At 47.9% G+C, this 23,669-nt stretch overlaps 1 protein-coding gene across 2 annotated transcripts in view; it reads right to left on the bottom strand.

Annotated features, from left to right (window-relative positions):
* Window positions 1-1,225: 1,225 nt before the first annotated feature.
* The window catches only part of HS6ST1 (heparan sulfate 6-O-sulfotransferase 1), a 198,947-nt gene continuing 176,503 nt past the window's right edge, over window positions 1,226-23,669 (bottom strand). Inside the window, exons 2-3 of one of the 2 annotated variants that reach the window (XR_010390528.1) lie at window positions 3,702-8,135; window positions 1,226-2,859 (exon numbers count right to left, since the gene is read on the bottom strand). Coding sequence is in view for 1 of the 2 variants with exons in the window: in XM_064516978.1 (XP_064373048.1) it covers window positions 7,427-8,135 (709 nt within the window). In the remaining variant the exon portion in view is untranslated. Of the gene's footprint in view, window positions 8,136-23,669 lie in introns of both variants that reach the window. The other variant, XM_064516978.1, reaches the window with a different exon arrangement.

The raw sequence follows: 23,669 nt of genomic DNA, 5'->3' as shown, positions 1-23,669 counted from the left end.
CACTGGTCAATACTGATCAGCCCTTTCGAAGCATCCAGGTGCTCCGTGGCTTAAAAATGTACGTGGAAAACAGTTTTGCTATTCTAAGGTAAATAAAATTAACAGATTAATAAAACTCCAGTTTCTTTGGAACTTTTTGGTCTTGACTGCGCAGCGCCCAGCTGTAATGGTGTCTTTGGGCGCCACGACCACAGGGAAAGACTGTTTTCTGCACAGCCGTAACTGCTAGGAAGAACAACGGAGAGGTCAAAGCTCACGGTTCAGGCAGGAACCGTCACCTCGTGGATGCAGCGAAAGCCTCCGAGTGGGGCGAGCTGGCCTTGAAGGCTGCTCGTGCCGCGGCCTTGCAGCATAACACAAATAAATTACTTCTGAGGTTTTGTGCCTTAGCTTCCCGCGGGAATGGGAGTGAGGCCGTGTCCTCGGGCCGAGCTGCCGGCAGCTTCCCCAGCACCCGCAGAGCGCTGCCGGAGCGGCTGGGCGGCCCGTGGGAGCTGGGGCAGCGTCGCCTCCCAGCCGGCAGCCAGGTCCTGTGCAGAGCTTGGTGCGCCCCTGCTAGAGAAAAAGCCCGAGCAGCGCAGCTTGAAGGTGTATACCTGTGTGTGGTGGAAGCGGGGACGCCTAATCGTGCTTAGGTGACAGGTTAGCAGTAGTATTCCACTACTGCATGAACTTCGAGCCACTCTCAGGACAGTGTAAAGTGCTGGTGTCATCATCTACTTCTCCCCTAACTTACCAACTTTGTATCCAGAGCGGCTGCATTGCTGCTTACCAGTTATTTCAGTTCCCTAACTGGAAAACATCTCCAGAAATCGCATTTGGTGGGAGTACTTTTCAATAGGAAACAAAGGATTTTCTGTTAATTATTCTGTAATGCTTGGTCTAACCTGCACCATTTATTGCCTGCAAATCTGTTCATTGGAATAACTGTGAAAAATAAGAGGACTGCACAGTATTAAAGGTAATTAATTTTTAAAAAGATGAAAGGATAGGCTTTAGGGTTTTGAAATGCTTTTTGTAATGTTGGCTCAAGTGTAACAATAGGAATTAACAGACTGCAGTTTCTGCTAGAATATATCTGCTAGGAGTCTGGGGTTTTTTCATAGAAAACAAATACTCTCCATCAACTCCATTAGTGGTTTTATCTCTAGTGCAAAATGCAAGACGTATCATACTGAAACAGCATCCAAAGGCCAATGCAAGGACAACACACAAATAACAGATGCTCAGTTTTAGGGTTTATTTCATCTGCTAACATTCATTCTTGATCTAGACAAAAACAATTAGATGATTATTTTTTAATCCAATTTTTCTTGTGGAAAAAAAAATCCTTTTAACACTTTTTTGTAAGATGCTATAAATAAATATATAAAGCTTTAAGTGTTACTTGGCTCAAGTTTAACAGTTTTATTTTTTGTTGTTTATAAGTTCCTGACGTGAAAAAAAAAAGTGCAAACCATACACATTCAGCCCAATGGAATGACTCCAGCCACAAGCACTTTCAGAGAAGCTGAATCTGTTTGATCTACAATGTGGAGGGGGGAAAGGAGGGTGGGGGGACATTTTTATTTTTTTACCCTCAGTCACACAACTCCTAGAAGGTAAGAACTGAGTTCCTTGGTATATAAAGCACACGAGGAAGGAGGGAGGGAGGAAAAGAAAGTCCTGCTTGCATTGCCCTTTCCTGTGCAGCTTGTGCAGCAGAGAGGAAAGAAGAGACAATATAAGCAAAGCCTCAGACTAAAGCAAATGACAATGAAAAATAAAATCAGATACCAGTAAGGACCGGTGAAAAATCCTGTGGCTGTTGCATGTTCGCCTGGCAGACCACACACAAACATAGAGGAACTTTGCATTGAGAGAGGGTGGGGATTTTTGTCTTTTTCTTACAAAGAAAGCTTAAGATGAAAAGGGGCAATAAAAATAAGTTAAATCATATTCCAATATGTACAAAACAAATCATGCTCAGTAAACCATTTGAATATAAAATTACTCATTATAGTACAACTCTCTCAATCCAGTCTGCAGAATAGACACCTGGGGAAAAATGGGGAGGGGAAATTGCGGGGCTTTGAGGGAAGAGAAAGACTCATTTGCAAATTACATTTTTTTTCAGCTTGTATGGTTAAAAATTACGGAGAAAAACATCACCTGCAGCTGGGACAATACAGGCATTAATACCCAGGTGCTTATCAGGACTGCATTCACTTTGGCAGGATTCCTGTAGATGGGGCAAAACAAGCAGCCACAGATAACTGTGGTTGTGCAGAGGCAAACGTCACTGCTCGCTGGTTTACCTGGAACTACTGCTAACTGATCTGTGCTTTAAAGGCCTGGCTCTATTGCTGATCAGGCAGTGAATCTTGCATTCACTTCTGCCACTGGCACACAGTATGCTAATATGACCAAAAACAAGAACAAAAAAGGTAACACAGCCAGCCCTGCGATTCGAATCCAGCAGATAGGGTGGGTTGCATCCCAAGCTATAGCCTCGGAAATACAATTTTTAGCATAGTCTGTGTTGCAAATTACCCTAGCGCTACCCATTTCTGTGACACTCAGAAAGCTCTACGGAATAGGAGGGGGTCTGAGTAGCTCAAAAATCATTAAGAGGCTAGATAAGCTTTTAACCTCAGGCTATAAATTAGGTCAGGCCCTGTTCTATAATGACCTAAAATCATTACCGTCTTTAGCTGTTCAGTGGTCTCTGTGAAGCGATTTGATGGCTTCAGGGTCACAAATCCATTTCCTAACTGACATGTGTCCATACTGCCACTTCTGGTGGTCCTTCCGTCTTGCTCGTACGCTCGCTCGTACGCTCAGCAACTGAACTGCCCTTCTCACTCCTACAGGACATCCCTGCGAGAGAGGATTGAAAAGCTTGTTGGAACCTTTTTGATGCTGCTTCTATTGCCATTCCAGTTTGGCAAGCAAGCAGGGGACTATGGATTGCAAAAACATCAACCTAAGGTGCTCCCTGTTTACTCCAATATGTTGGGCATGAGGGGAGAAATTCAAGCGTGCTAGAAATCCACACAGATCCTTTGCTGCGAACTTTTCCTCAATGACTTTGTACCCAGCAACAGCCTGGGTCCACAACCATACCAGGGTACAAGGTGACACCTGACAGCCTGGCAAGTGCTTGTATGGGAGACAGGTTCCTTCAGTGGGGCCAGGTGGGACGAGACAAACTAGCAACAAACAGTAGTTTTCAGTAAGAACACCCATCGAACAATGACATTAACACTGTTCAGGTGACTAAAAGCAAAAAGACCTCCCTCCTCTTAGCTGTGCAGCGTGTTGTCTTCTCCACCTACCCAAAGCAGGTGTGGAATCTGGCTGGGACTCCTCCATGCGGAGCGTCACCCCTCTTCTGCAGGTGTGCAAGGGTCAGCACAGCGTACGGCGGCACAGGCTAAGGCCCATCATTTTTGGCTGGGCACCAGACAACTGGCTGTCCAAAATGTGCACTCGCACTAATGTTACTGACTGTGTAAACCCTTAGAAACACCTTGCACAGTCCCAGCTATTGCAAAGACTTCTCATGGGCTGTCCTGGGAACCAGAGCAGAAAGACTGTGCGGATGGACAAGCACTGAAGTGTCACAGCGCCTGGCAAAATGTGAATTCGAGGGGAACTATCTCAGCAACTTCAGTGAGAAGTCACCATCTTGTACTTGCCTGACTTTACCAATAACTCACCTATCCTGACCTGGATCATGAAGCACCAACTGGCCCCATGAAGAAACAGTTCATGTAGCGAAGGTCTCAGTGTATCTGGAAGTCTCAGGAAAAACATACTGGAAGAAAGGGGCATATATTTAACAAGAATGTAATATCTGGCCGCTACTTCCACCGGAGTGCCTTAAAGCCATTGCTCTCCATTCATTTTAAAACTACACATACATTTTTCATGTTATTGTAGCATCAAATAATCAGTCCTAAAATAAGAAAAAGAAATGGTACCACTTCAAACTGTAGTACATATAAAATCACAATAAACTACATTCACATTATGTTAAAAAAGTTCCCTTAAACCCACTAAAGGAAGAAAATAGTGCCAAGTATGTCCTGCAACCTGTGCTCTGGCACATAGCACTTACAATAAATTAAAGCATGGCCTACAGCCTTAAACAGACTGGCACAGCAGCCAGGAGGAGTGATGGCTTTTGGGTCACCTCTCTCCGTTTCCTATGTTCATACTTAGAATCATACTTAGAATCCAAAGCGACCTTTACTTCTTATACCTTGCAGTACCTCTACATTGCGTAAATTTGTTATTCCTAATGTACAGGCGGAAAAACTGAAAAATTTGCCAGGAGCAGGATTCAAATATAGAGATTTCTGCCTCAGTGCTGAGCTGAGGTCAGACCTCCTCTTATGGGTTGAAGTGAAACTGTTAACAAGACTCTGTAGTTTCATTTCATTTGCTTGTTACTGTAATATATTACAAAGAAAATGTTGGAAGAAGGTCTTCTACTGACATGCTTCTAGGGTCAGAGGCTCCCTCTGATTTAGAGCGCCCGGCAGATAGATCCATTAAAATCCAGCTGGTTACTTAGAGCCCATAATACAGAAACAACTCAGGCACACAGGGCCAAATTATGTTATCAGTGTTGATTGTACACAGTCCCATTTATTGTCACCCTTTGGTAGATGAGAGCAGAATTTGGCCTTCAGTACAGAACTGATCTCAGAAGTCAGCACCAGCATACGCAGTACTGCCTGAGCATCCGCAGCATGCCCTCTCCCGGAGCTGCTCCGATGCGCGCTCTGAACCCGGGTTAGCTGTGGTAACCATTTGTGCATTATGGGTCCATAACACAGAATGCACAGTGAAAAGCCTCTGCGTAAAGTTGGAAACTGTGCATATAAAACAGTTGCTTTTTATATCCCGTGTATTGGTTTTCTGGGTAAATAGCCCGTAAAATTGCATTTTTTAAATATAAATGTTTTCTTTAGTTACAGCAACACATAAAAGTGCTGGGAACTAACAAACATAGCTCCTCCCAGTCCTGGAATTCAGAGATGAACAAATGGATTTGTAATATCCTCTGCCCCCAAGCCAACATCTGAAAATCGCTTCATTTTGCTTCTCACTTTTCAGCTAGGAGCAAATGCTCATGGCCAAGTTACACACCTCTGGAAACAGGGGCCAGTTTTTGACAGAAGCACTGACAGACCCTTAAGGACAGCAACACCACGGGCAATCACTGGTAACAGCCAAAAGCATGGGTAACAGTGTCTCCCTGTGCTTGAAGATGAGCATGTGCTTATGCGCTTTGCAGCATCAGGCTGCAGACCTGATCAAAATCCAGCTGAAATCGATGGGAAATACATCTTTCGACTTCCATGGACTTTGGATCAGGGCTGTAACAGGGCCGTATTTTAACTCACTCAGTGTGCTGTTTGTATTTTCTATTCTGAAGCTTTTAGTCATTTCACCCTTTTGGAGAAGAACATCTCCAAATGCAAGGTGTAGCCCCCAGGGTGTAGGCAGAAGAAACAAGGCAGTGCCAGCACTTAGGGCAGCCAGCTCCTTCGCAAAACTTGGTCTCAATTTGAAACTGCTGGGAACAGTGTATAGAGGCAGAGAGCGAATTAAAACACCAAACAAGCAGCACTTGGGTGGATTTGTGTGATGAGAAAGGGAGGCTCTGTAAAAACGACTGCTGAAGCTGAATGTATCATCACTCTGCCTCTCCTGCGATTTCAATGCCGTATTTGATCTATAGTTAACAGGGCCTTTGAAAATCAGATCATATTCCATTTGATTCATACTTTACCCTAAACAATAGTCGGTTCAGGCCTTAGAGGCTGAGTAGTAATGGAGTGAGACACGAAGCAGGCAAAAACTGCTTCATTTCCATGCTTCCAGCCGAACAAAGAAGTGCTTGCAACAGCAAGAAAATAAGCCATACTTTAATTTGGTGAGTGGGAAGAGGAGTTAGAGAAGGCATTGTTCTGTGAGTCAAAAGCCAGTAAACTGAACCTGGTTAGACTGTCACCACATTGGAGGATTAAACTTACATGAGTCCCTAAAAAATGGCATTAAAAGAGAAAGAAAGTTCTGCTTTGAAAGTGAGCTGAGACTAAGAAAACATTTTCCATGATTCCCCCTTCCAGTTTTATGAACCCAGCTTGTTCATCTAAAGAAAGAGCTGCAGAATAGGCATTCTGCCGAAAGACAATGTTCACAGTCTCATAATTTATTCAGACCCATAGTCAGAAATTTTTACGGCCCTGGAATAGAGCCCCATCCTGTTTCCATTGAAACCAGTTCTACTGACTTCACTGGAACTAGGCTGATATGCATTATTTCTTGATAAAAACAAGTAAAACTGACTTTAAAAATGCAGATATGGGTACATATATATGTTTGTTGTAGTTACTTATTTTATATAGCAACGAACAAAACAAAATCACCCCTTCATCATGTTGCCATTAGTGACTGAGTATTTGCAGGGTCTCCCTGGAACTGGTCCTGCAGATGTATGAGGGACTATTGCTACTTAACTTGCTCTCCCTTGTTTAATACGTAGGATAGGGTTTGCACGTGCTGTTAACGTGTTATACTGATGAAGGCATGAACTGCAGCTGTGTGGGGTGATGAATGGCATGTCTGAGCCTATGTGGAATTTGGTTGGCTTTTAACTTGTTTTGGGACCTGCCTGCGAAGCAAATCTGGGGAGCTTTGTGCATGAATTCCCTCTTATTTTTATGGTGAAGTTGCATATGCATATGTGATACCAGTGCAATGTATCAAAACCACTGTGCTAAGTACATCTCCCAGGCCACAGTCAATTTGCTTTAATGTTTCTCATCCTCTGATGTTTTTCTTCTTCTTTTATTTTTATGATGCTCTATTTTCTGGCAGTGGCTGCCAGCTGAAACCGAGCAACTATCCTTGTGCTTAGATCACAGCCTGACAGGATAGCACAGCCTCAACGTAGTCACTGTTACCATTTACTCACAAACAGTACAATTTCCATCCCACCTCCAAAAATATCCACAGAAGAAAACCTCCCTTTTCTTGTTTTTTAATTATGCATCTTCATATCATTATGCTCAGGGGATAAACAGATTTTAAAAAAATCCTACTTCTGTCATTTATTTCTGAATTGGGAGGATAAGAAACGTTCTTTTGTATTTGGCCCTAAGAGTGGGTAACTGCATTTGTGCATTTTTTACTTCTGCATTATGGTATTGACCCTTTCCTATTTTTATGTATTTATTTATTTTTTTAAGAATCTCGTCGGTCTTGTAAGAAACAGTAAAAAGACCCTATGCTTAAGGAAGCAATCTATCTTCTGTTTTACAGACTTGCTTTTAAATAAAATATTTTTTGTTGTTTTTTTTTTAATTTTACTTCCATGATCTTTTATATGGAAACCCTAGAATCTCATTAATATAAAAGTCTGCCTAGGCTACCACTTCTCTATAATATGGCTCATGTAGTCCTCAGTGGGCAAGCGTCCTTGCTCTTCGGTCTCTTCCTTGGGAAGTGCTTCGTTGGACCGGTGAAGAAGCCTCTCTTCCCGATTCTTTATCCTCTGCTCCATCCTCTCTAGCTGCCGTTTGTACTGGTAGCGCTGCTGGAAGAGGTCCTTTGCATAGTCATAGAGCTGCATGTCCAAGTCATTGAGCTCCTCGATCCTCCGTATGGTGTCGTTGTCCACCTCCACCCCACCTGCCCGCGTACTGTTGTACTGCATAAAGGGCCTGATGAACTTCAGATTAAAAGTTCTCTCGAACAGGTACTGAGTCTTTCTCTGGAACTCCGTCAGGCCGAAGAAGGCCATGTCTTTGAGGTTCTTTTTTGCGCTCTCTAGCAGGATCTGCGCTCGCTTGTTCTCTGGGATGAAAGACATGTTGTAGCAGCCCACTAAGCTCAAGTCAGCCAACATCCTCACTTGGCGGTTGTTGGCCAAATTATATGGGCAATCCATGAACTCCTGCAGCGTGCAGCCGGACCAGTCCGTGCCTTCATAGCACGACGGCAGCTCTTCAGGAGTTGGTGTCCTGCCATCACACATGTGCAAGGATGTCTTCCACGTAGCTCCTCGCTGGACGTGACGCCACTCGCTGAGGTAACGAGATACGGGGTCTCTCAGCAGTGTGATGTAGTAAAATTTTCTACAAGAAGAAGAGAAAATAAAATAAATACTCTGCTAGTAACAAGAAAGACACCTGGCAAGCTGAGATCTGCAGCAGGTACCAAAAGGACAAGGGTAAATCAACACTGCAGCATCCCTTCCCCTGTACTCTTGGATTATTTTCTTCTTGGAATTGCTAATGCTAAGTAGTTTGTGCAACATTTGACCCGTATTTCTCTTTCTCAGTGCCCACCATTTTTGTCATGCCAAGTAGTAAGTCCTTCATTAGGACATCATTTTCTAGCAACAGGCTGCAATGTCAGAACAAATCCTCCAAAGTCAATGGACCTGCCTGTTTCACAGAACAGCTCTGGCTTTAGGGACTGCCCGGCCTTTCCATGCACCTTCTGCGTGAGCCCAGAGCTGCTCTGCAGGACTGGCCAGCGACAGCTCTGTTGCTGAGTTGGCCCTATCACCTTCACTTCATGCATGTGTTGACCAGGCCACCTACACCTTGACTGACCTGGCTGCAGAGCTGAAATCTGGGAGCCTGCACTGAGTAGCAGGACACCAGCAGAGTAACAACACAGCGTCAGAGAAAACCAAACTGAAATCAGGAATGCAATGTGCTTTGTAGAAAGAGAAGGCATGACAGGACGAGTAGCAACAGTTCGTTCTTATTTCTGCTGATGCATGATCAATTCAAATAAACTTAAAAAACCCTTTCAATATATGAGACTGAAAAGAGTAAAGAAGGAAGACTATCAGGAGCAACGTACGTAGTGACACAGGACATTCTTGCTGCTCCGAGTATAATGAAGTGCGCTACAACATGAGCAGACTCTTGAACTGAAAATATGAGAGCTGTCTTGTACAACGAGATCCTCCAGCTTTGGCCCACAACGAACCTGGGATAAAGTTCTGGGACCGATAAGAGTGGCAGCCTCTAACAGCTCTCTCCAGATAATTAGTGGGGAAGGGGCCTTTTCCTTTCATTACCTTCCAATAGCTTAGCACTGTGAAGTCTCAGGGTATTTCTAGAACAAGGAAATACCTTCTCTAGTTGCTAAAATAGGCAGGGAATTAAATCCACATGTGCTGCAAGCTCATGGGGCTGTAGGACCTTGCACGCGAACAGGAGCACCCAGTTTTGATAGGGTAATGCACACAAACATAGGCTCCTTGAGCTACTTCATCTAGGGGGTGACATTTCCCCATCAAAAATGCATCTTTGCAATGCTGCTATGGCTTGCTGCTCTGCCAGGGAGGCTTGGGAGGGCTAAGTGTGATGGCCATTACGAGGGTACTGCACACTTTTCAGAAAAAAAAAAAAAGTCAAATAAAAAAAAATCTGCTTTGGCTAAAATTAACGCACCTATATTTTCCTAACACCTTCAATATTATTCTTCCTAGAGGTCACCTAAATTACCACAACAAGACTGGAGTAATTGAATGTAAAAAAAATTCATTAAAGGTATTTCCCGGGAAGTCTGATTTTAAGGAATGTCTGCTTTCCCAATTTACTACTAATTTGCTGAAGGGTTGTTCCAAAGCAGTAAGTTTTGGTCTCTCCATCAATGGCAAAAAGTGTCACTTCAGGCTCTAACGCCTCTTCTGCTTTCTGCTTTTGTATCTAGGCCTGGTAAAAACATTTGCCATTTTGGGGAACTTTTCACTCTGCCCATACCAGGAAGATCACACTAGTGACTGCTTGTCTAGTAATACTGTCTGGCATGTCGTCTGTATACCGGGAGAGGGGAGGACAGAGGGGAGCAGAGAGAGAAACACCTCCCTTAAATTTACCCCTTTTTCCTTCATTTACCTTGCAGCCTGTAATAATGATTCAGCTGCCCAGACTGAGGTGCAGCTATGATTTATATAGACAGTGCTAAGAAACCTCTAACAGATGGAAATAAAATATGACAGTTGAAGGAACAGGAAAGCAATGATGAATGCCAGATGTTCGAGTGACAGATGCTGATGGTGAACACTAACAACATTTTTGGACCTGTGAACTGTGGTGGACATTTTATTTACATCCATGAAGTCCAAAGGTTATATTTTTTCCTGAAACACGTTCAAGCCACATATTTATGTGGCTTAGAGAAGCACCTAGAAGTTTCACCTAAAATCAGGGACTCATTTGCCAGGCATCCAAAGACGTAAGACATTCCTGTCCACACTTGCAGTCTACACAGGTACAGATAGGGAACGAAAGAAGAATTGCTATCTGCATTTTATAGACAAAGGAGCCAGAAATACTAAATAAAAAAGTGCATAAAATCAAAAAGCTGTCTGTGGCAGAGCTGGTACTAATCTCACTGCTGTAAGCACAAGTCCAGTCCATCTTTTCTCTCTCTCTTTGCACTTTAGGAGTCTATTAGTAAATCTAATTAACAAATAGAGTGTGAAGCTTCCCGGGTTCACTGGAACAGAGACGGCTTCAACAGGACATGGATTGCAAAAAGGCTAAGGAGCAAGAAGCTCGCTCTTCACACCTGGACTATAAAAGCTAGTACTTCATTTGAGATGATGCACCAGCAAATATTTTACCACGAGTGATTTCTCTCTAAGATTCATCTTTGTGAGTGGAAAGCATAGTAAAATAGATTACATTTTTTGAAATTATACTGAATTCGATGTGCACTTTCCAGCTCTGTATCATAGAAAAGTGCTGGAAAGCAGGGAGCTGGCATCCTGACATGGAGACAAGATGTGTCCTTGGAAACTGGCATACTGGCAGCAGACCCAGGCACCGCGAGGTACTTTGGGAAGCTGCCCCAAAAGCACACAAATTAAAAAACACCCACAAAGGGACTGAGATACTAACAAATAGTTTAAACTGCTGAGCTGAGATGCCCCACGGATTACTGAAATTGCTGCTGCCAAACTGCATGTAGCTCTCCGGAAGGATATTGTTTTCAGAGGTGGAGAGCCACTCAGCTCGGAGGACAGTAAACCGTGCATCGTTTGGTAGCCTGGCGCCTCGGGAACCAGAGAGAGAAGCCACTTCGATATTAGGTAGTGACCATGGATGTATTCACCTAAGATACTCCTCAGGATACCTAAACTGAAGCATTTTAACTGAAAAGTTTCCATTCTCAAAACCCTTGGGTTTACATTTAATTTCAGTTAAAGTTAGATACTGATCTAAAGCAGCACCCATGAGCAGCATCCTTCTTAACACAGCGAGCCAGAAAGTTGGGGGAACTTTGCGTCAGTGCGGCTGGGAACACAGGCAGTGCCACTTGTCAGCAATAGCTTGAAATTTATGAGGAACCACATGACCAGTAAGCTCTCTTTTGTCATCAGAGATAAAATAAACCCATTAAATACATGCAGCTGTGAGTGCCCTTCCTTTCAGCATGGTGCCCCAGACAGCTACTTAACTCAAGTATTCCTAAAGGCTCATTTCAGAAGCGTGGTCTTCTCCTAACCCAGATGGTTCCACTCAATGTTGCCTCATAAAAAACCCAAACAACCCCCGTTCGGTCATGCAATGCCAAGTCGCACTGGCCTTCCTGGAGTTAACAAGCTCAAGCAAGAAAATGGATGCTTTATTTAGTAAATTATCTGTTTTCTTTTTCTTCCCATGTGAAGCTGGGCAGAACAGCGTTACCACTCTTGCAGGCTCCCCTTCCACATATCCTTCAGGGGGCCTGTGACTGCTGGGAGGACAAATTAAAACAGAAGCCAAAGTTGCATCTTGGCCTTTCCTTGCACTACCTCCCTGGCAGTCCCACGGTGAAAACCCACCGGAAGCTCCCCGAGGCACACTCTGCTCTGCACGCAAGCTGCACGGTTTGGTCTGAGGAAAGAATCACTAGCATATTTATTAAACAGAGCAAAACGAAATCACGTTTTTGATAAGCAACCCTGGTTTAGAATTGAAGATTCAGGGAGAAAAATAAATCCAATATTAGAAATGAAGGGCAGTCTTGTGGCTGTAGTATACAAATGAATCCGGGAAACTTGAGTTTTAAGTACCACCTCTGTCAAAGTCACCCTGTGTGCCCCAGACAAACCTCTCCGCGCCTCCACTTCCCCTCTGTGAAGGGCTGACGGTGCTTCCCGGGTCTGTTCTGGCAATGCCAAACCTCACATCTTTCGGAGCAGGAACTACCTCCTCCAACAATTAGGCAAAGTCCCTGTTATAACATGGACTGAGGTCAGATGACAACGGCTCACTTAAGGCACATATCCGTGATACAGAGGAGTCAGTGGCAATACTGGCCTTCAGAAGTCCCACCCTGGGCCCCTCATTCTCATTCTCACGTACCAGCGTGATGCACCCTTAGTCTTGCCAGTACAATTTTCTGCAGGGCCATACTACAAAGGCTGTCTCTGAGCAGATCTGGGTTAAAAATAACTCATTCTTGCAGACCTAAGTGAGTGTCTGAAGCCCCCCTTTAGTAATACGCTGCTCTAATCTTTGTCAAGTAGGTTCCTCAGCTAATGAAGGGGAAATGAAACCCTTCTTCCTCTAAAAGACAAATTCCCTTCTCTTTTGCTAATTGCCAGTCAACGTAATTCTGATAAAGTGAGAGATTCTAAATATGATGCTATTTTCTCTCTTCAGTTCATTTCCATCTATTGTCTCCTACATTCCTATTTCATCCACCCTTTTTACTTCCCACTACTGGTCTCTAAAATCTGCTAAGGGCTGCTTACTGACTGTGCAAGCCCCTATTCACTGCTGTGATTAACTGCTTCTCTCCCACACAGCTAAAAAGATAATATTTTTTTTTATTTCTACAGGTTCTTCACTGAACTTTCAAGTGTACCTCAAAGGAAAAGGAAAAGCAAAGTCTGTAACAGGTCCTTCTTGACTACTTTGGTGGCCTTCCATCAGATAAACATCAAAATAATGATAGCCACTTCCAATCACACATGCTTCATCTTGCTTGCCAGCAGGGAGAAGGGGAAGGAAGCTGTATAGGTCAGCTTCAACCATATAATCCCAATCTGTCAAAGCAACACGCCCTACGGCTACAATTTCTCCACTGCGAAAAAAAGGAAAAGAAACAAAAAATTCATCTCTGTCCTTGCTGAATTAACTGAACTGAACAGGGTGCGGGCCAGCTTGCAGGACTGAAAAAACCTCTCTGTTGTTGAAAAGAAGCACTGACATGGAATTTGTGGCTGATTTAAGGCATCTCCGTAAGCCAAGTCCATGTATTATGCACACCTCGAATCGGTTTTGAGAGTCCTTACATCAGTTCATACCTGCTCTCACAGTAAATCGCTTACCGCTAGGCAACTCGTGGCTCTGCCTCCCGCCTGCCAAGGGGAACGTGCGCCGACCCTGCTAGTCTGCGAGGACGAGGGGAGAAACCGAGCAGCCGCTTCGCTACCGCAGTGGCTCAGCACTCGCCTCGCAGGGACAGGCAGGGGGTTATGAGGTCGCTACCATCGCCGCTGAAAACGGACACGGTCTCCTAAAGAAGCAGTTTCAGCAATGAGTTACAGGTAAATAGTAAGTAAAGGTGAGTCGGGCTTCTGCAGTGATGGATGAGCTGACAATGTGGCAGAAAAAAAGTTAAGGAATTTAGATTGTGATTATAAAGTCATGCTGCTACCTACAGAAAACAGATGTATGAACTTCTGATTTACCCCTCTACGCAGAGCCACAAAGTAACTTTCCATTACTGTGGGAAACATTTAACTTAAGAACATTCTCCCCCGCCAAGGAAAGCACTTGACTCAGTACAAGTTGCCTAATGTCTTACAGCTTATTTACTGCCAGTGCACAAAATCTCTGCTTTTCACTTTTAAAGCCCAGATTTGGGAAGACTCCACCTACTTCCATTTTTATTCCACAGTCAGATTTCCTGCATAACAATGCGCCCTCTCAGTTAAAGATTGGAATTTAATATATGTACAATGATTGCTTCCTTTGGTAGCAAATAGCCCTAATTTTCCTCAGCCTATTTCCTCTCATCTGGTGTTCATTTAGACTCTTCCTGCGTTTCACACACAATAAACTCCAGCCCTTTAAAAGTCATGCAAAAAGAGAATACCTAAAAATAAACAAATAAACAAGTGTCTTCTGTCCCCTCTGTTTAAATAAATGTTGCCACACAAAATGCCGAGAGCCAGGGAATTGAATGGAAAGGCCAATCCTCAAGTATGTAAACACGTCCTTAAACTATTTTCTTTTCCAGTAAGCGGAGGCTGTCTACGCAGCGAGTCAATACTTGCTTTGGTAACTGTTTGTTTTGCATGGCTGTGTTTGCTTTGCCTGATAGACTCTGCTCTCGGGACTTGTCTGTATTAAAAGGGAGGATGTTTGGGAACGCAACAACCCACCATTACAGGGGCTCTGCTCACCCTCCGGCCCCTCCACCAGGGAGTCCTCCCGGGCTCCAGCCCCACCAGAGGCCGGTTCTGCAGAGCAGGGAGCCCCGGGCCCTGGGGCTGAGAGGCTGCGGAGGGCTAATTGCCAGAAATACCTCTTAGACCGCTCCGGGAGCTGCAGCAGAAGAGCATACTCTCGTACTACAGATGTATTTACATGCTTTTCTTCAGGCTGAAAAATCAAGCTCTCATGGACCCACTCAGTTGGGTGCGATTCCAAAACACAGGTTTCTAAATACAAAAGCGTGGGTTTTAGCCGGTAAAATTGGGTCATTTTCAATCTACCTACCCTGTCTTGTAAAGGAATGAGAGCTGTGGGGAAGCTACACCCTTTTACAGTTTGGCTGTAATTTTGAAAATGTTTATACAAAAAGACACTCCGTGGCTGGCGTCTGTGCATACCCGCTCCCCAGACTCCTCACTGCTTCTCCTAACGCCAGGTGTACGCGCAGACCCGTCACACCGGCACCAAGAGATCAGCAGCAATCGACCTGCACCCCCCGCTCGGGGTAGTAGGAAGGGAAGGGCCTTTCTTCCAGGGTGCTGCTCAAATGCCGCCCATTGCACCCGCTCTGCAATAAGGGTGCTGAGAAGCAGATTCAGAGCCTCTGAAGACGCCGGCTGGCAGCCCCGGGGCACGAGGCGACGCTTGCTCTGCTCGCCCCACTCTGCTTCTCCGCTGCAGGGTCGCTGTCCCGCCGAGGCGGCTCCGAGGCGCCCGTCGCTGCCGGCTGCCTGCAATCCGCCCTGCAAGCACCGCTCCAGCAGGAATCTCGTCTAAACCTTCAAATTCCTTCGCTCTGGCTGCGGAGCACCTACCGCGTGCCTCGAGCTTTGATCCTGGCGGCCGCGACACCCCGTCTAACTCCCTCCGAAACAAAGAAACGGGGTTTGAGCACCGGCAGCCCCTGAAGGAAGAGCCCTTTTCCAGCCGGCAACGTTCATGCGGTGCTTTGGGCCACGGCCTGGCACGCTGCGCTCAGCTCTCGGTTACCGGCCGGGGCGTGCAGAAACGCCTCGGGGAGAAAGGGGTTAAAATGGAAAACTGGAGTCACCTCTAATTGCAGCAGTTACAACAATCCTGGCAGAGGGCAGAAATACATAGGACAGATTTCAGAGCATAAGTGAGCCTGAGATGACTTAGGTCTGGCATCTGGGAGTTAAAAACCTGTAGAGTCAGAAACTATTACATATTTCCATCTTTTAGCAGGAATTGAGATGTGTTGTATCAGTTATACACAAACCTAAAAATACCCGTAACTAGCTGAGTTAACACAATAACTTAATGGTGACCAGGCACGCGTGGGAAGCCACGGCTCGCCTTTCCCCTGTTGCTTTCTTAAAACTTGGAGGATTCGGAGCACATCAGGATCCTGGGCGCCACGGCCTGGCACCACTCCGTGGAGGTCAGGCTGCAACGCGGCGAGGCAGCGCGAAGCCCGTGCGTGCGTGTACAGGCGTTGTACGGAAACTAACACATCTTTCCTGCAACTGCCGTAGAAAAGACACCAGAAGCTGACAGTGAAGGCGGCGACGAGAGCAGCCAGCAGTTCGAGCGTTTTGCGGAAGAAGGGGAGGAAGGAACAGATACCTGTATAACGTTTTAGGACACTCTTTTCCACCGCAATGCACCCATCAGTCCACTCAGAGCAACTTTAAACGTGCCCCCGTTGGGCGTTTGGGAGACGCGCGTGGGGTTGGAGTCGCAGCGTTAAAAACACCGCATGGATTCAAGCACTACTGCAAGGGACTATCCCAGACCGGCGGCGGCGAAGAAACCTGCAGAAACTAAACCAAGCAAAACCGGGCTCCCTCCTGCCAGCTCCCGAGCGGTCGAGCACTCAGCAGCAGCGGGCGCTCGATCCGACACCCCACAAGAGTCCAGCGTGGATCGCGGAGCCGGAGAGCGGTAGGAACGACGTGTGCCTCCACCGGGCGCGGCGGTCGGCTGAGACGGCTCGGTGCTGGGGAGGCAGCAGGCACCGCAGGGCACGGCATGCCCGTCCCGAAGCGAGGGCAGCACCAGCGCCGGCCCGGCTGCACGCGAATTCCCCTGAAGCCATCAGAAACGGACACTTCAAAGGTCACTACCGCCCTAAACGAACTCAGGGTACATTTATACCTTAGAGCTCAGCGTTGTGCAGCATTGACGCTCGCTCTGTTCCCTGTGTACTGTTGCACCCTCAGCCCTAGCTCAGATGTGTTAGCGCTATACAACGGGCTCGCACCCAGCAAACAAGTACGGGCCTATCGCCCTGCTGCCTCGTGACTTTTATATCCAATTAGCAGAACAGACACTGACTGGCAGTTTTAACCACATCTCGACTTTTCATGAAAATTGATCTGCTGCGTAAGCACAAGACTTCCCTCTCGCGCTGTCCCTTGCAAACGAGTTAATCTAAAAAAAGATACACGGCTTGTTACGGACCTTAGGAGTGAGCTGCCCCCTCATTTATCAAAACGACAGACGTGATGAGAATTGGCCAAAGGCTTGGGGGGGGGGGGGGAAGGGGGTCAGGGTGTGGGAAGCAGGCGGGGGATGAAGAGGAAGGCGAAGCCCCCTGGAGCCTGGGACTCCTCGAGGACCCATTAAAAGCTCGGGTTACTTGCACCATCTGTAAACAAGTGCTCTGCTCCGCCGCGATAACCTTCCTCATCCCCAGCACTTAGGAAGCGTTGACTGCTGTCTTCTACCGAAGCGAGGCACCAAAAATGACGGCAAGCTACAAATCAAATACCTTTGATTTATTACCTTTCCCAAGTTTCAGGAGGTTTGTTGTGATTCCTAAGTGACCTCAGTAAACCAACGAATCGATAGCACATCTGAAAGCTGACTGACTGCGCCGGGAAGTCGCGCTGCCAGAAGAATTACATCAGCGCCGGCAGAGGACAGACCGCGGAAACGTGGGATGCAAGCCCATGCCTGGTCTTGGCATTCCTTTGCTCTTATTATTACCCTTGCTCTCATCAAGATCCTTTCAATATGAAAAACTGTTGCCTTTCTCCATAAAAAAAAAGTCACTGCCTTCGCTTATTGGCTCTGTAGCAGACTCACTTTTACTGATCGTAGCACGACACAATGAAAGATATTGGCATTTCGAGGAAATTACAGCCATGTTTACCATAAAATAATTTGTTACAAGGGTACTGTCCCCATTCCTTTTTGGCTTTTCTTCCTGTATGTTAGACGTATGAAGAACAAACAAGAAATGACTCAACCCCTGAGGAGGACTAATGAGACATCGGCAACGAGACACCACCAGTCTGCACTGCGCAGGTAGCCTGCGACAGCAGTTCTTGCCCGGTAGCAGATTGTTTAAGGGAGAAACATGGGGGTCTCAGGCCAGCTCCAGAGCGTGAGTCCTGCCTGCGTACGCAGTGCCAGCGCGGGCTGCCGCTCCAGCGGGGAGGCTGGGCTTTGGTCTCCCCGGCCTCCCTGGGCAGAGGTGCCGGGCGCTTTAGGGAAATCGGGACGGTTTCTCCCTGTGCTTGCCCTGAGAAGAGCAAGCATGTCGGAGGCTCAGCCTCCCCAGACGTCAAGATAGCTACAATGAATAAAACAAGCGCATATTTTAACTGCTAAAGTAGGTTTCCGCATTGGATTCCTGCACATTTCAAGATGCAGAAGAAAGACAGCTCACGATGTTGCCACATAGAAAAAAGAAAAACAGGAGCCAGCTGACACAGTGCAAAGACAAAGCAGAAGTAACTATGCAAGATTCAAAGATACTTTATCTGACTTGGCTGCAAGCAAAGCACTTACTTAGACTGCAATTTGCATTTTCTTTTGAACCGTAAGTTTGCTTCTCTTCTGCATCACACGAGCTCCCCTGGCACTGAGATTCAAGAAAGATTTGGAAAAAGTGTAACAGCATGACAGACAGGAGGTATGTTTCCTTGAAGAGACACACATCAAATTATAAAGAAGCCATAGAGGAAGATTAAGGGAGCAGGCGCAGGCAGAGGAGCAGGTACTGATGGCCTGGGCAGGCACCTGACTCCCTCGGCGATTGCTGCCTCGGCCCAAAGGGAAGCGACGCTGGTGCCAGGAGGCTGCAACGGCGACGCAGGCACCTCTGCGCGGTGCGCGGAGCGGTCTCCTTCCAGCCAAAACCTGATGGACGACCGCTCGCCCTGGTCTGCGCGGGGAGGAGCAGCAAACGGAACGGAGACGCACCGAGTTTTGAAACTGGACCGACAAGTCCTGGACACGCGAGTGAACATTACAATTTCAGCCAGTCCGGGTATGTCAAGAAACAGCACGTGGGAAGGAAGGAAACCACAAAGAGCGGCAGGGCCATTTGTGGAGCCAGCCACGCCACAAGCCGTTTCCAAACCTCCTTTCCAGACAGCTCCTCTGCGTGCTCTCCGCGAACCATACCGGACGGCCAGCGAAAGGGGACAACTACTGACCGGCAGGGCAAAGCAGAGCGAGCTAACGACTGCAAGACACCGACCGGCAAGAGCGGGATGACTGGTCCTACTTCCATCTACACAGTTCCCTCTCCAGCTTAGCGCAGGGAGAGGTTCCCACGCTATTTCTTTTCCCGTGAATAGTCGTATTACTGGCTACAGGGAGTAGCAAAGCGCCCTCTTCGCAATTAACTGACTCTCCCCTGCTCAGGACCAGCAGATGCTGACAAGCAGCAAACAGATAATCCTCGAGACAGCACAGCTACTCATCAGTCACTTTTACATTTAAGGTCACTTGGAGTTGCCACTGCCAAATACCGCTTTCCTAATTAATTGCACTGGAATGCACTTAAGCAAGCCCCAGATCAAAGAATCAACTGCACAGATTGAAATAAATCCTGTCTGTGTTGCTAATGCCTTGGAAATGGATGACTTGCTAAGCATTCAAAATCCTGGGTACCAGTGATTTGAAACTACAGATAATGCGTGAATCTTTCACGGGAATAGAGTGCAGAGCAAGGAAGAAAAAGCTCCCTTCCTTTGCTCATCGAAGACTATTAAGCAAAGGCAATTGTTCAACTCATTTCTGAAGTCTGTCTATCTTAAATTCCCTTTTCCACTTCCTTATCATCAGAAATCACAATGCCTGACCGTCAGTTTTCCTTGCAACAAAACTTCATCATTATTACAGATTTCTTTTTTTATTCTTTTTTTACGAAGGGTTGAAATCTTTTCAAAATAATGATAAATAAAAATGACTGGGGATGGATGTGTTACCAGTTGGTGCAATAAATCACTGTCTCTTTTTTGCGCGAGTCGCTCTCTCATGGTTTAGAGTACCATCAGAACGCCTCCAATTGATTTACAATTTAGTAATCCAGCCATCATCATCCGTAATTCTACAATAAACCACGGCACTTAATGTAGCTGTTACAGATGTTCAGGAGTTCATTCCCTGCCTTTTAGGAGGTGATAGCTAGACAGCAGCTGCAGACACTGGGATTAGCTGGAGAAAAAATCAGTCTTCAGCCCAGTAAAACATCCCAGTTTCCCGTAACAGTGCCCTGCCTTTAGAGCTGGGAGACGCTGCCAGCCTTGACACACCCGGTTCACGTGTTAAACACCAAATGTAGGCATGCCCCCGCGTACGGCCCTGGCTGTGGCAGCAGTAACTAGACGCCTGGCTTCTGTCTAAAGTGGAGCAGCGCCCTGGGAAACGGAGACGTTGCTGAGGCACGTGCAAAGCCCCCACCCCGGGGTGCGCAGAGCGAAGCAGCTCATCTCGCCCAGGCCACGCCAGCACCAGGAAAACTGCTCTGCGCTGCCCTCCGCATGAGCGGGACCCGAAGAAGCCCTTCGGAGCAGGCGTGAGGCCGCAGGCAGCCGCCAAGACCATCCTCCTTGTCCTGCTATCGCAGCCAACGCTGCTGCTTCCTGCAAGCGCCGCTGCGGTCTTCACGGGCATCGTCACTCCTTTCTCACAAATTCCTGATCGGAAACCGGTAGGTTAATTCTTGCTTTCAGCTTCTTTTGCTTGAGCCTGAAAACAACCCAGCACGAGCTGGCCTGCAAATTAGCACTTTTGCTGGTATTGTTTTTCAAAGAATAGGAGCACCTGTAACATGCATAATACAAGGTAGAGGTATTTTCTACCGGACAGTATTACCGCTTTCTGCCAGCTTCAGCCGCCGCAGTTCGTTTAAAGCAGACCCACGCAAACGTGCAGCAGGAGTTGACAAAGCGACGGTCTAGGTAGCAGCAAGAATTTCCCTCCTAAGCGAACCACCAGACTGAGGGAACTAACACTGACTGCAAAATTCATTAGCCAAGCAGCCCTGGGAAGGACTGCTCCGAATCAGCCAAGTGACCCGTCGAGGCCGCTATCCTGCCCCTGACGGTGACCTGGCCCAGACGCCGCAGAGGGGTGCAACAAATCCCCGTGTAGGCGGTTAGGGGAGTCCTGCTGCTTCCTCTCAGCCTGCAGAAATCACACGTCAGGCTCGTGGTTTGGGCCTTCAGAGGGAAATTCGGGTCTTCAGAAATGCAACAACTGCGTTTCTCTGTTGGATGAACTCTTTCCCTCGGATCGATACCTTCTGAGGCCTAGGGGTCTGCAAGTCGCAGCGGGGTGAAGGCCCAACCGCCCACGTGGGCAGCACCACGGGACCGCGAAGAGCAGATGCTACCTAACCCCGTGCTTCTGAGGGCGCTGGGTGAGATCCCTCGCCCCACGGCTACCAGGGGTACTTACGACGAGCAGAAAATGGGCAATGATGTGTTGAACAGGATTTTTAAGAGCAGCTTTTGGATTAATAAGTCCTTTTGAGACAATTATATTATATTTTCAAAAGCGGGCCAGGATTCCTGCCTAGCCTGGCGTCTGAAGGACTCTGGAGGTGTGTGAGCCGGCCGCAGGCTCTCCGCCCCCCGCAGCCCCCAAGGCCAGCTGAGCCGGCGCCTAAGACCGAGCGCTGCAGCTCCCCGCAGCCTCCCCTTCCGCTGAAACGCCCGTCGCGTCCCTCGGGGCGGGGGGAAGCGCACCCCGCGCCTGCTCCTCCGGCTTCGCCTGCGGCCCCGCAGCACCCGCAGTGCCGCGGCCCAGCGCAGAACCAGACTCCCCGGGGAGGCCCAGCAAGGGCTGCGGGGGGATGGGACCAGCTCCTGCTAGATGCCACTTGCCCGCTCCCGCGCAGCGTCCCAGAGGACAACCCCTCCTCACTACAGTACCTTCCTTCCCTCCTCCTGGGGTTTGCTGTGCCTCTGATTACGTATTAAGGCCACAAGTGCAATTTAATTTAACTGGATTGGAGGGAGGGTGGGGAAGGACAGGAGTCAGTAATTTAGAGCGTCTCCCTTTGCTCTCGGGGGTGCGATGGCAGCCAGGCTCGCCCGGGCACGAGGGCAGCCGGCCGCCCGAGGCAGACCTCTCCTCCGCCCGGGGAAACGTGGGGGTGCTTGCTGCTCGTCTACAGAGCCTTTCGCTTAAGCCTCTGCCCCAGTCTCGACCATGAAACCTCACCTCCGAAGCACTGCCACAGTATTTTTCTCCCTCGTGGGCTTAGATCGCATGGAAGAGTTTTGCTGGAATAGCTGAAATTGTTAGAAGTAATAACAGAGCGCTGTCAGCCAAGCAGCACTGCCAGCAAAAGCTTGTGGGGGTACTGCTCAGCCCGGGGGCACGGGGCTGAGCTGCAGAGGCAGAGCAAGGCTTGCCAGCGCCAGCCCTTTCCCAGCCGGGCTTTGCCAGCGCAGCCCTGCCGAGCGAGTCGCGTGTGGGATGCAGGCATGTCCTCAGTCTCTCTGTCAAACCAACTACCACAAAGTTTCTTACGTTTGGTACATGTTGAAATATGAATGTGGCAATGTACATGCCCAAACCATGCTGCGATACATCCCTCTGCCCACTGGGACCTACTGGGCTGCGGCCATCAGGTCTTTCAGAGACGCTGGCAAACTGCTGAGCTGGTGGAGGCTTCCAGTCCCTCCCGACCGGCGATGGATGAGGGCTGAGGATCTTGGTGTGTGAGGCTCCACATCGCACGGCCCTGGGACATTCAGTCCCCTGACTGTCTCTTCACACGAGGATTCATCCTTTCTGTGAGTACTGGGGGTAGCGGGGTCATTACAATCCGTTTCCTGGAATACCCTGGGGGATCTCAGACCAGCATATTTCAATTTTTTCACCCCAAAGAGAGGGTGTACACAAAGGCAAGAGATCCGGACAATGCTTAGCATCATAGGACCTGCCGGCAATGCCTCGTTTGCTCCACGTAGCCTGACGACGACTTTCAGAATCGATTAGCTCAAAGGGAGAAAAGTCGCCATCCCGCAGCTGGGCGGGGGACACGGGCGCCGGGGTTCACCCTCGCTCTCCGCGGAGCGAGGCTGCTGTTTGCCGCGCACCCGGTCACCCCGGCCAGCCTGGGGCCGCGCGCCGGGGCTGCCGTGAGGCACGGGTCGCAGAGAGGCGACACGACGGCGCGCTCCTCGCCCCGCTCGCCCGGGCCGGCTCTGCCGCTGCTACCTGCGCACCTTCCTTCCGCCAGACGAAGCAGAGCCGGGGAAGAAGCTGCAGTGGGGAGGGACGAGAAGGGATTGCTAATACAGAAAATTAATACTGAAAGAATCAGTACAGTGAAGATTCACAGTGTTCAATCCGGGAAGACAAGGCCTTCATACCGGAGAATTCCCTGAAGGGAGGAAGAGCAGCACTGAATTAAAAAAAAAGGAAAGAAAAGAAAAGAAAAGAAACCCAATCACATACTCTATACTTAAAAATTAAAAAGACTACCAGATGCAATTACATTCATGATCAGAAGATCTAACAGAAGCATATTTAAATTCATTAACTCAGTCCACACTTTACTACCTCAGGAGACCAGCTGCTCCTGCAATACGGGGCAGCAAATACAAACTACATCTTGCTTGTATTTGATCAAAACCTTTTGGAAGTTGCAATGATCTGGCTGTTAACATCTCTTAGGTGATAATTAGGCTCTAGGGGCAGCAGACATTGTTTGGGAGAGAAAATGCGCTGTGGAAGCGTAAGTGGTGGAGCCTTCTGCTTTGCGCAGGAGTCAGCCGTTCCGTTATATAAAAACGGCAGGCGAGGGCAAAACGAGGCCACTTTCAACCAGAGACTCGTCCTGCCTGCGTGTACCAGAAAGCGGCAGATGCTCAGCTCCGTGTAAACTCTTTACTTCAGATGTTGCTCATTTCTTGCAACACACGTCTTGAGCAAGAGCGCGGAGCCCCCGCGCGCCGCGCACCGCCAGCCCGGCTCCCCTCCGCGGGCAGAGGCATC

The sequence above is a fragment of the Dromaius novaehollandiae genome, chromosome 9 (genome assembly GCF_036370855.1).
Source record: "Dromaius novaehollandiae isolate bDroNov1 chromosome 9, bDroNov1.hap1, whole genome shotgun sequence".
NCBI classification, from domain to species: Eukaryota; Metazoa; Chordata; class Aves; order Casuariiformes; family Dromaiidae; genus Dromaius; species Dromaius novaehollandiae.
This window is presented reverse-complemented; position numbering and strand designations above follow the sequence as displayed.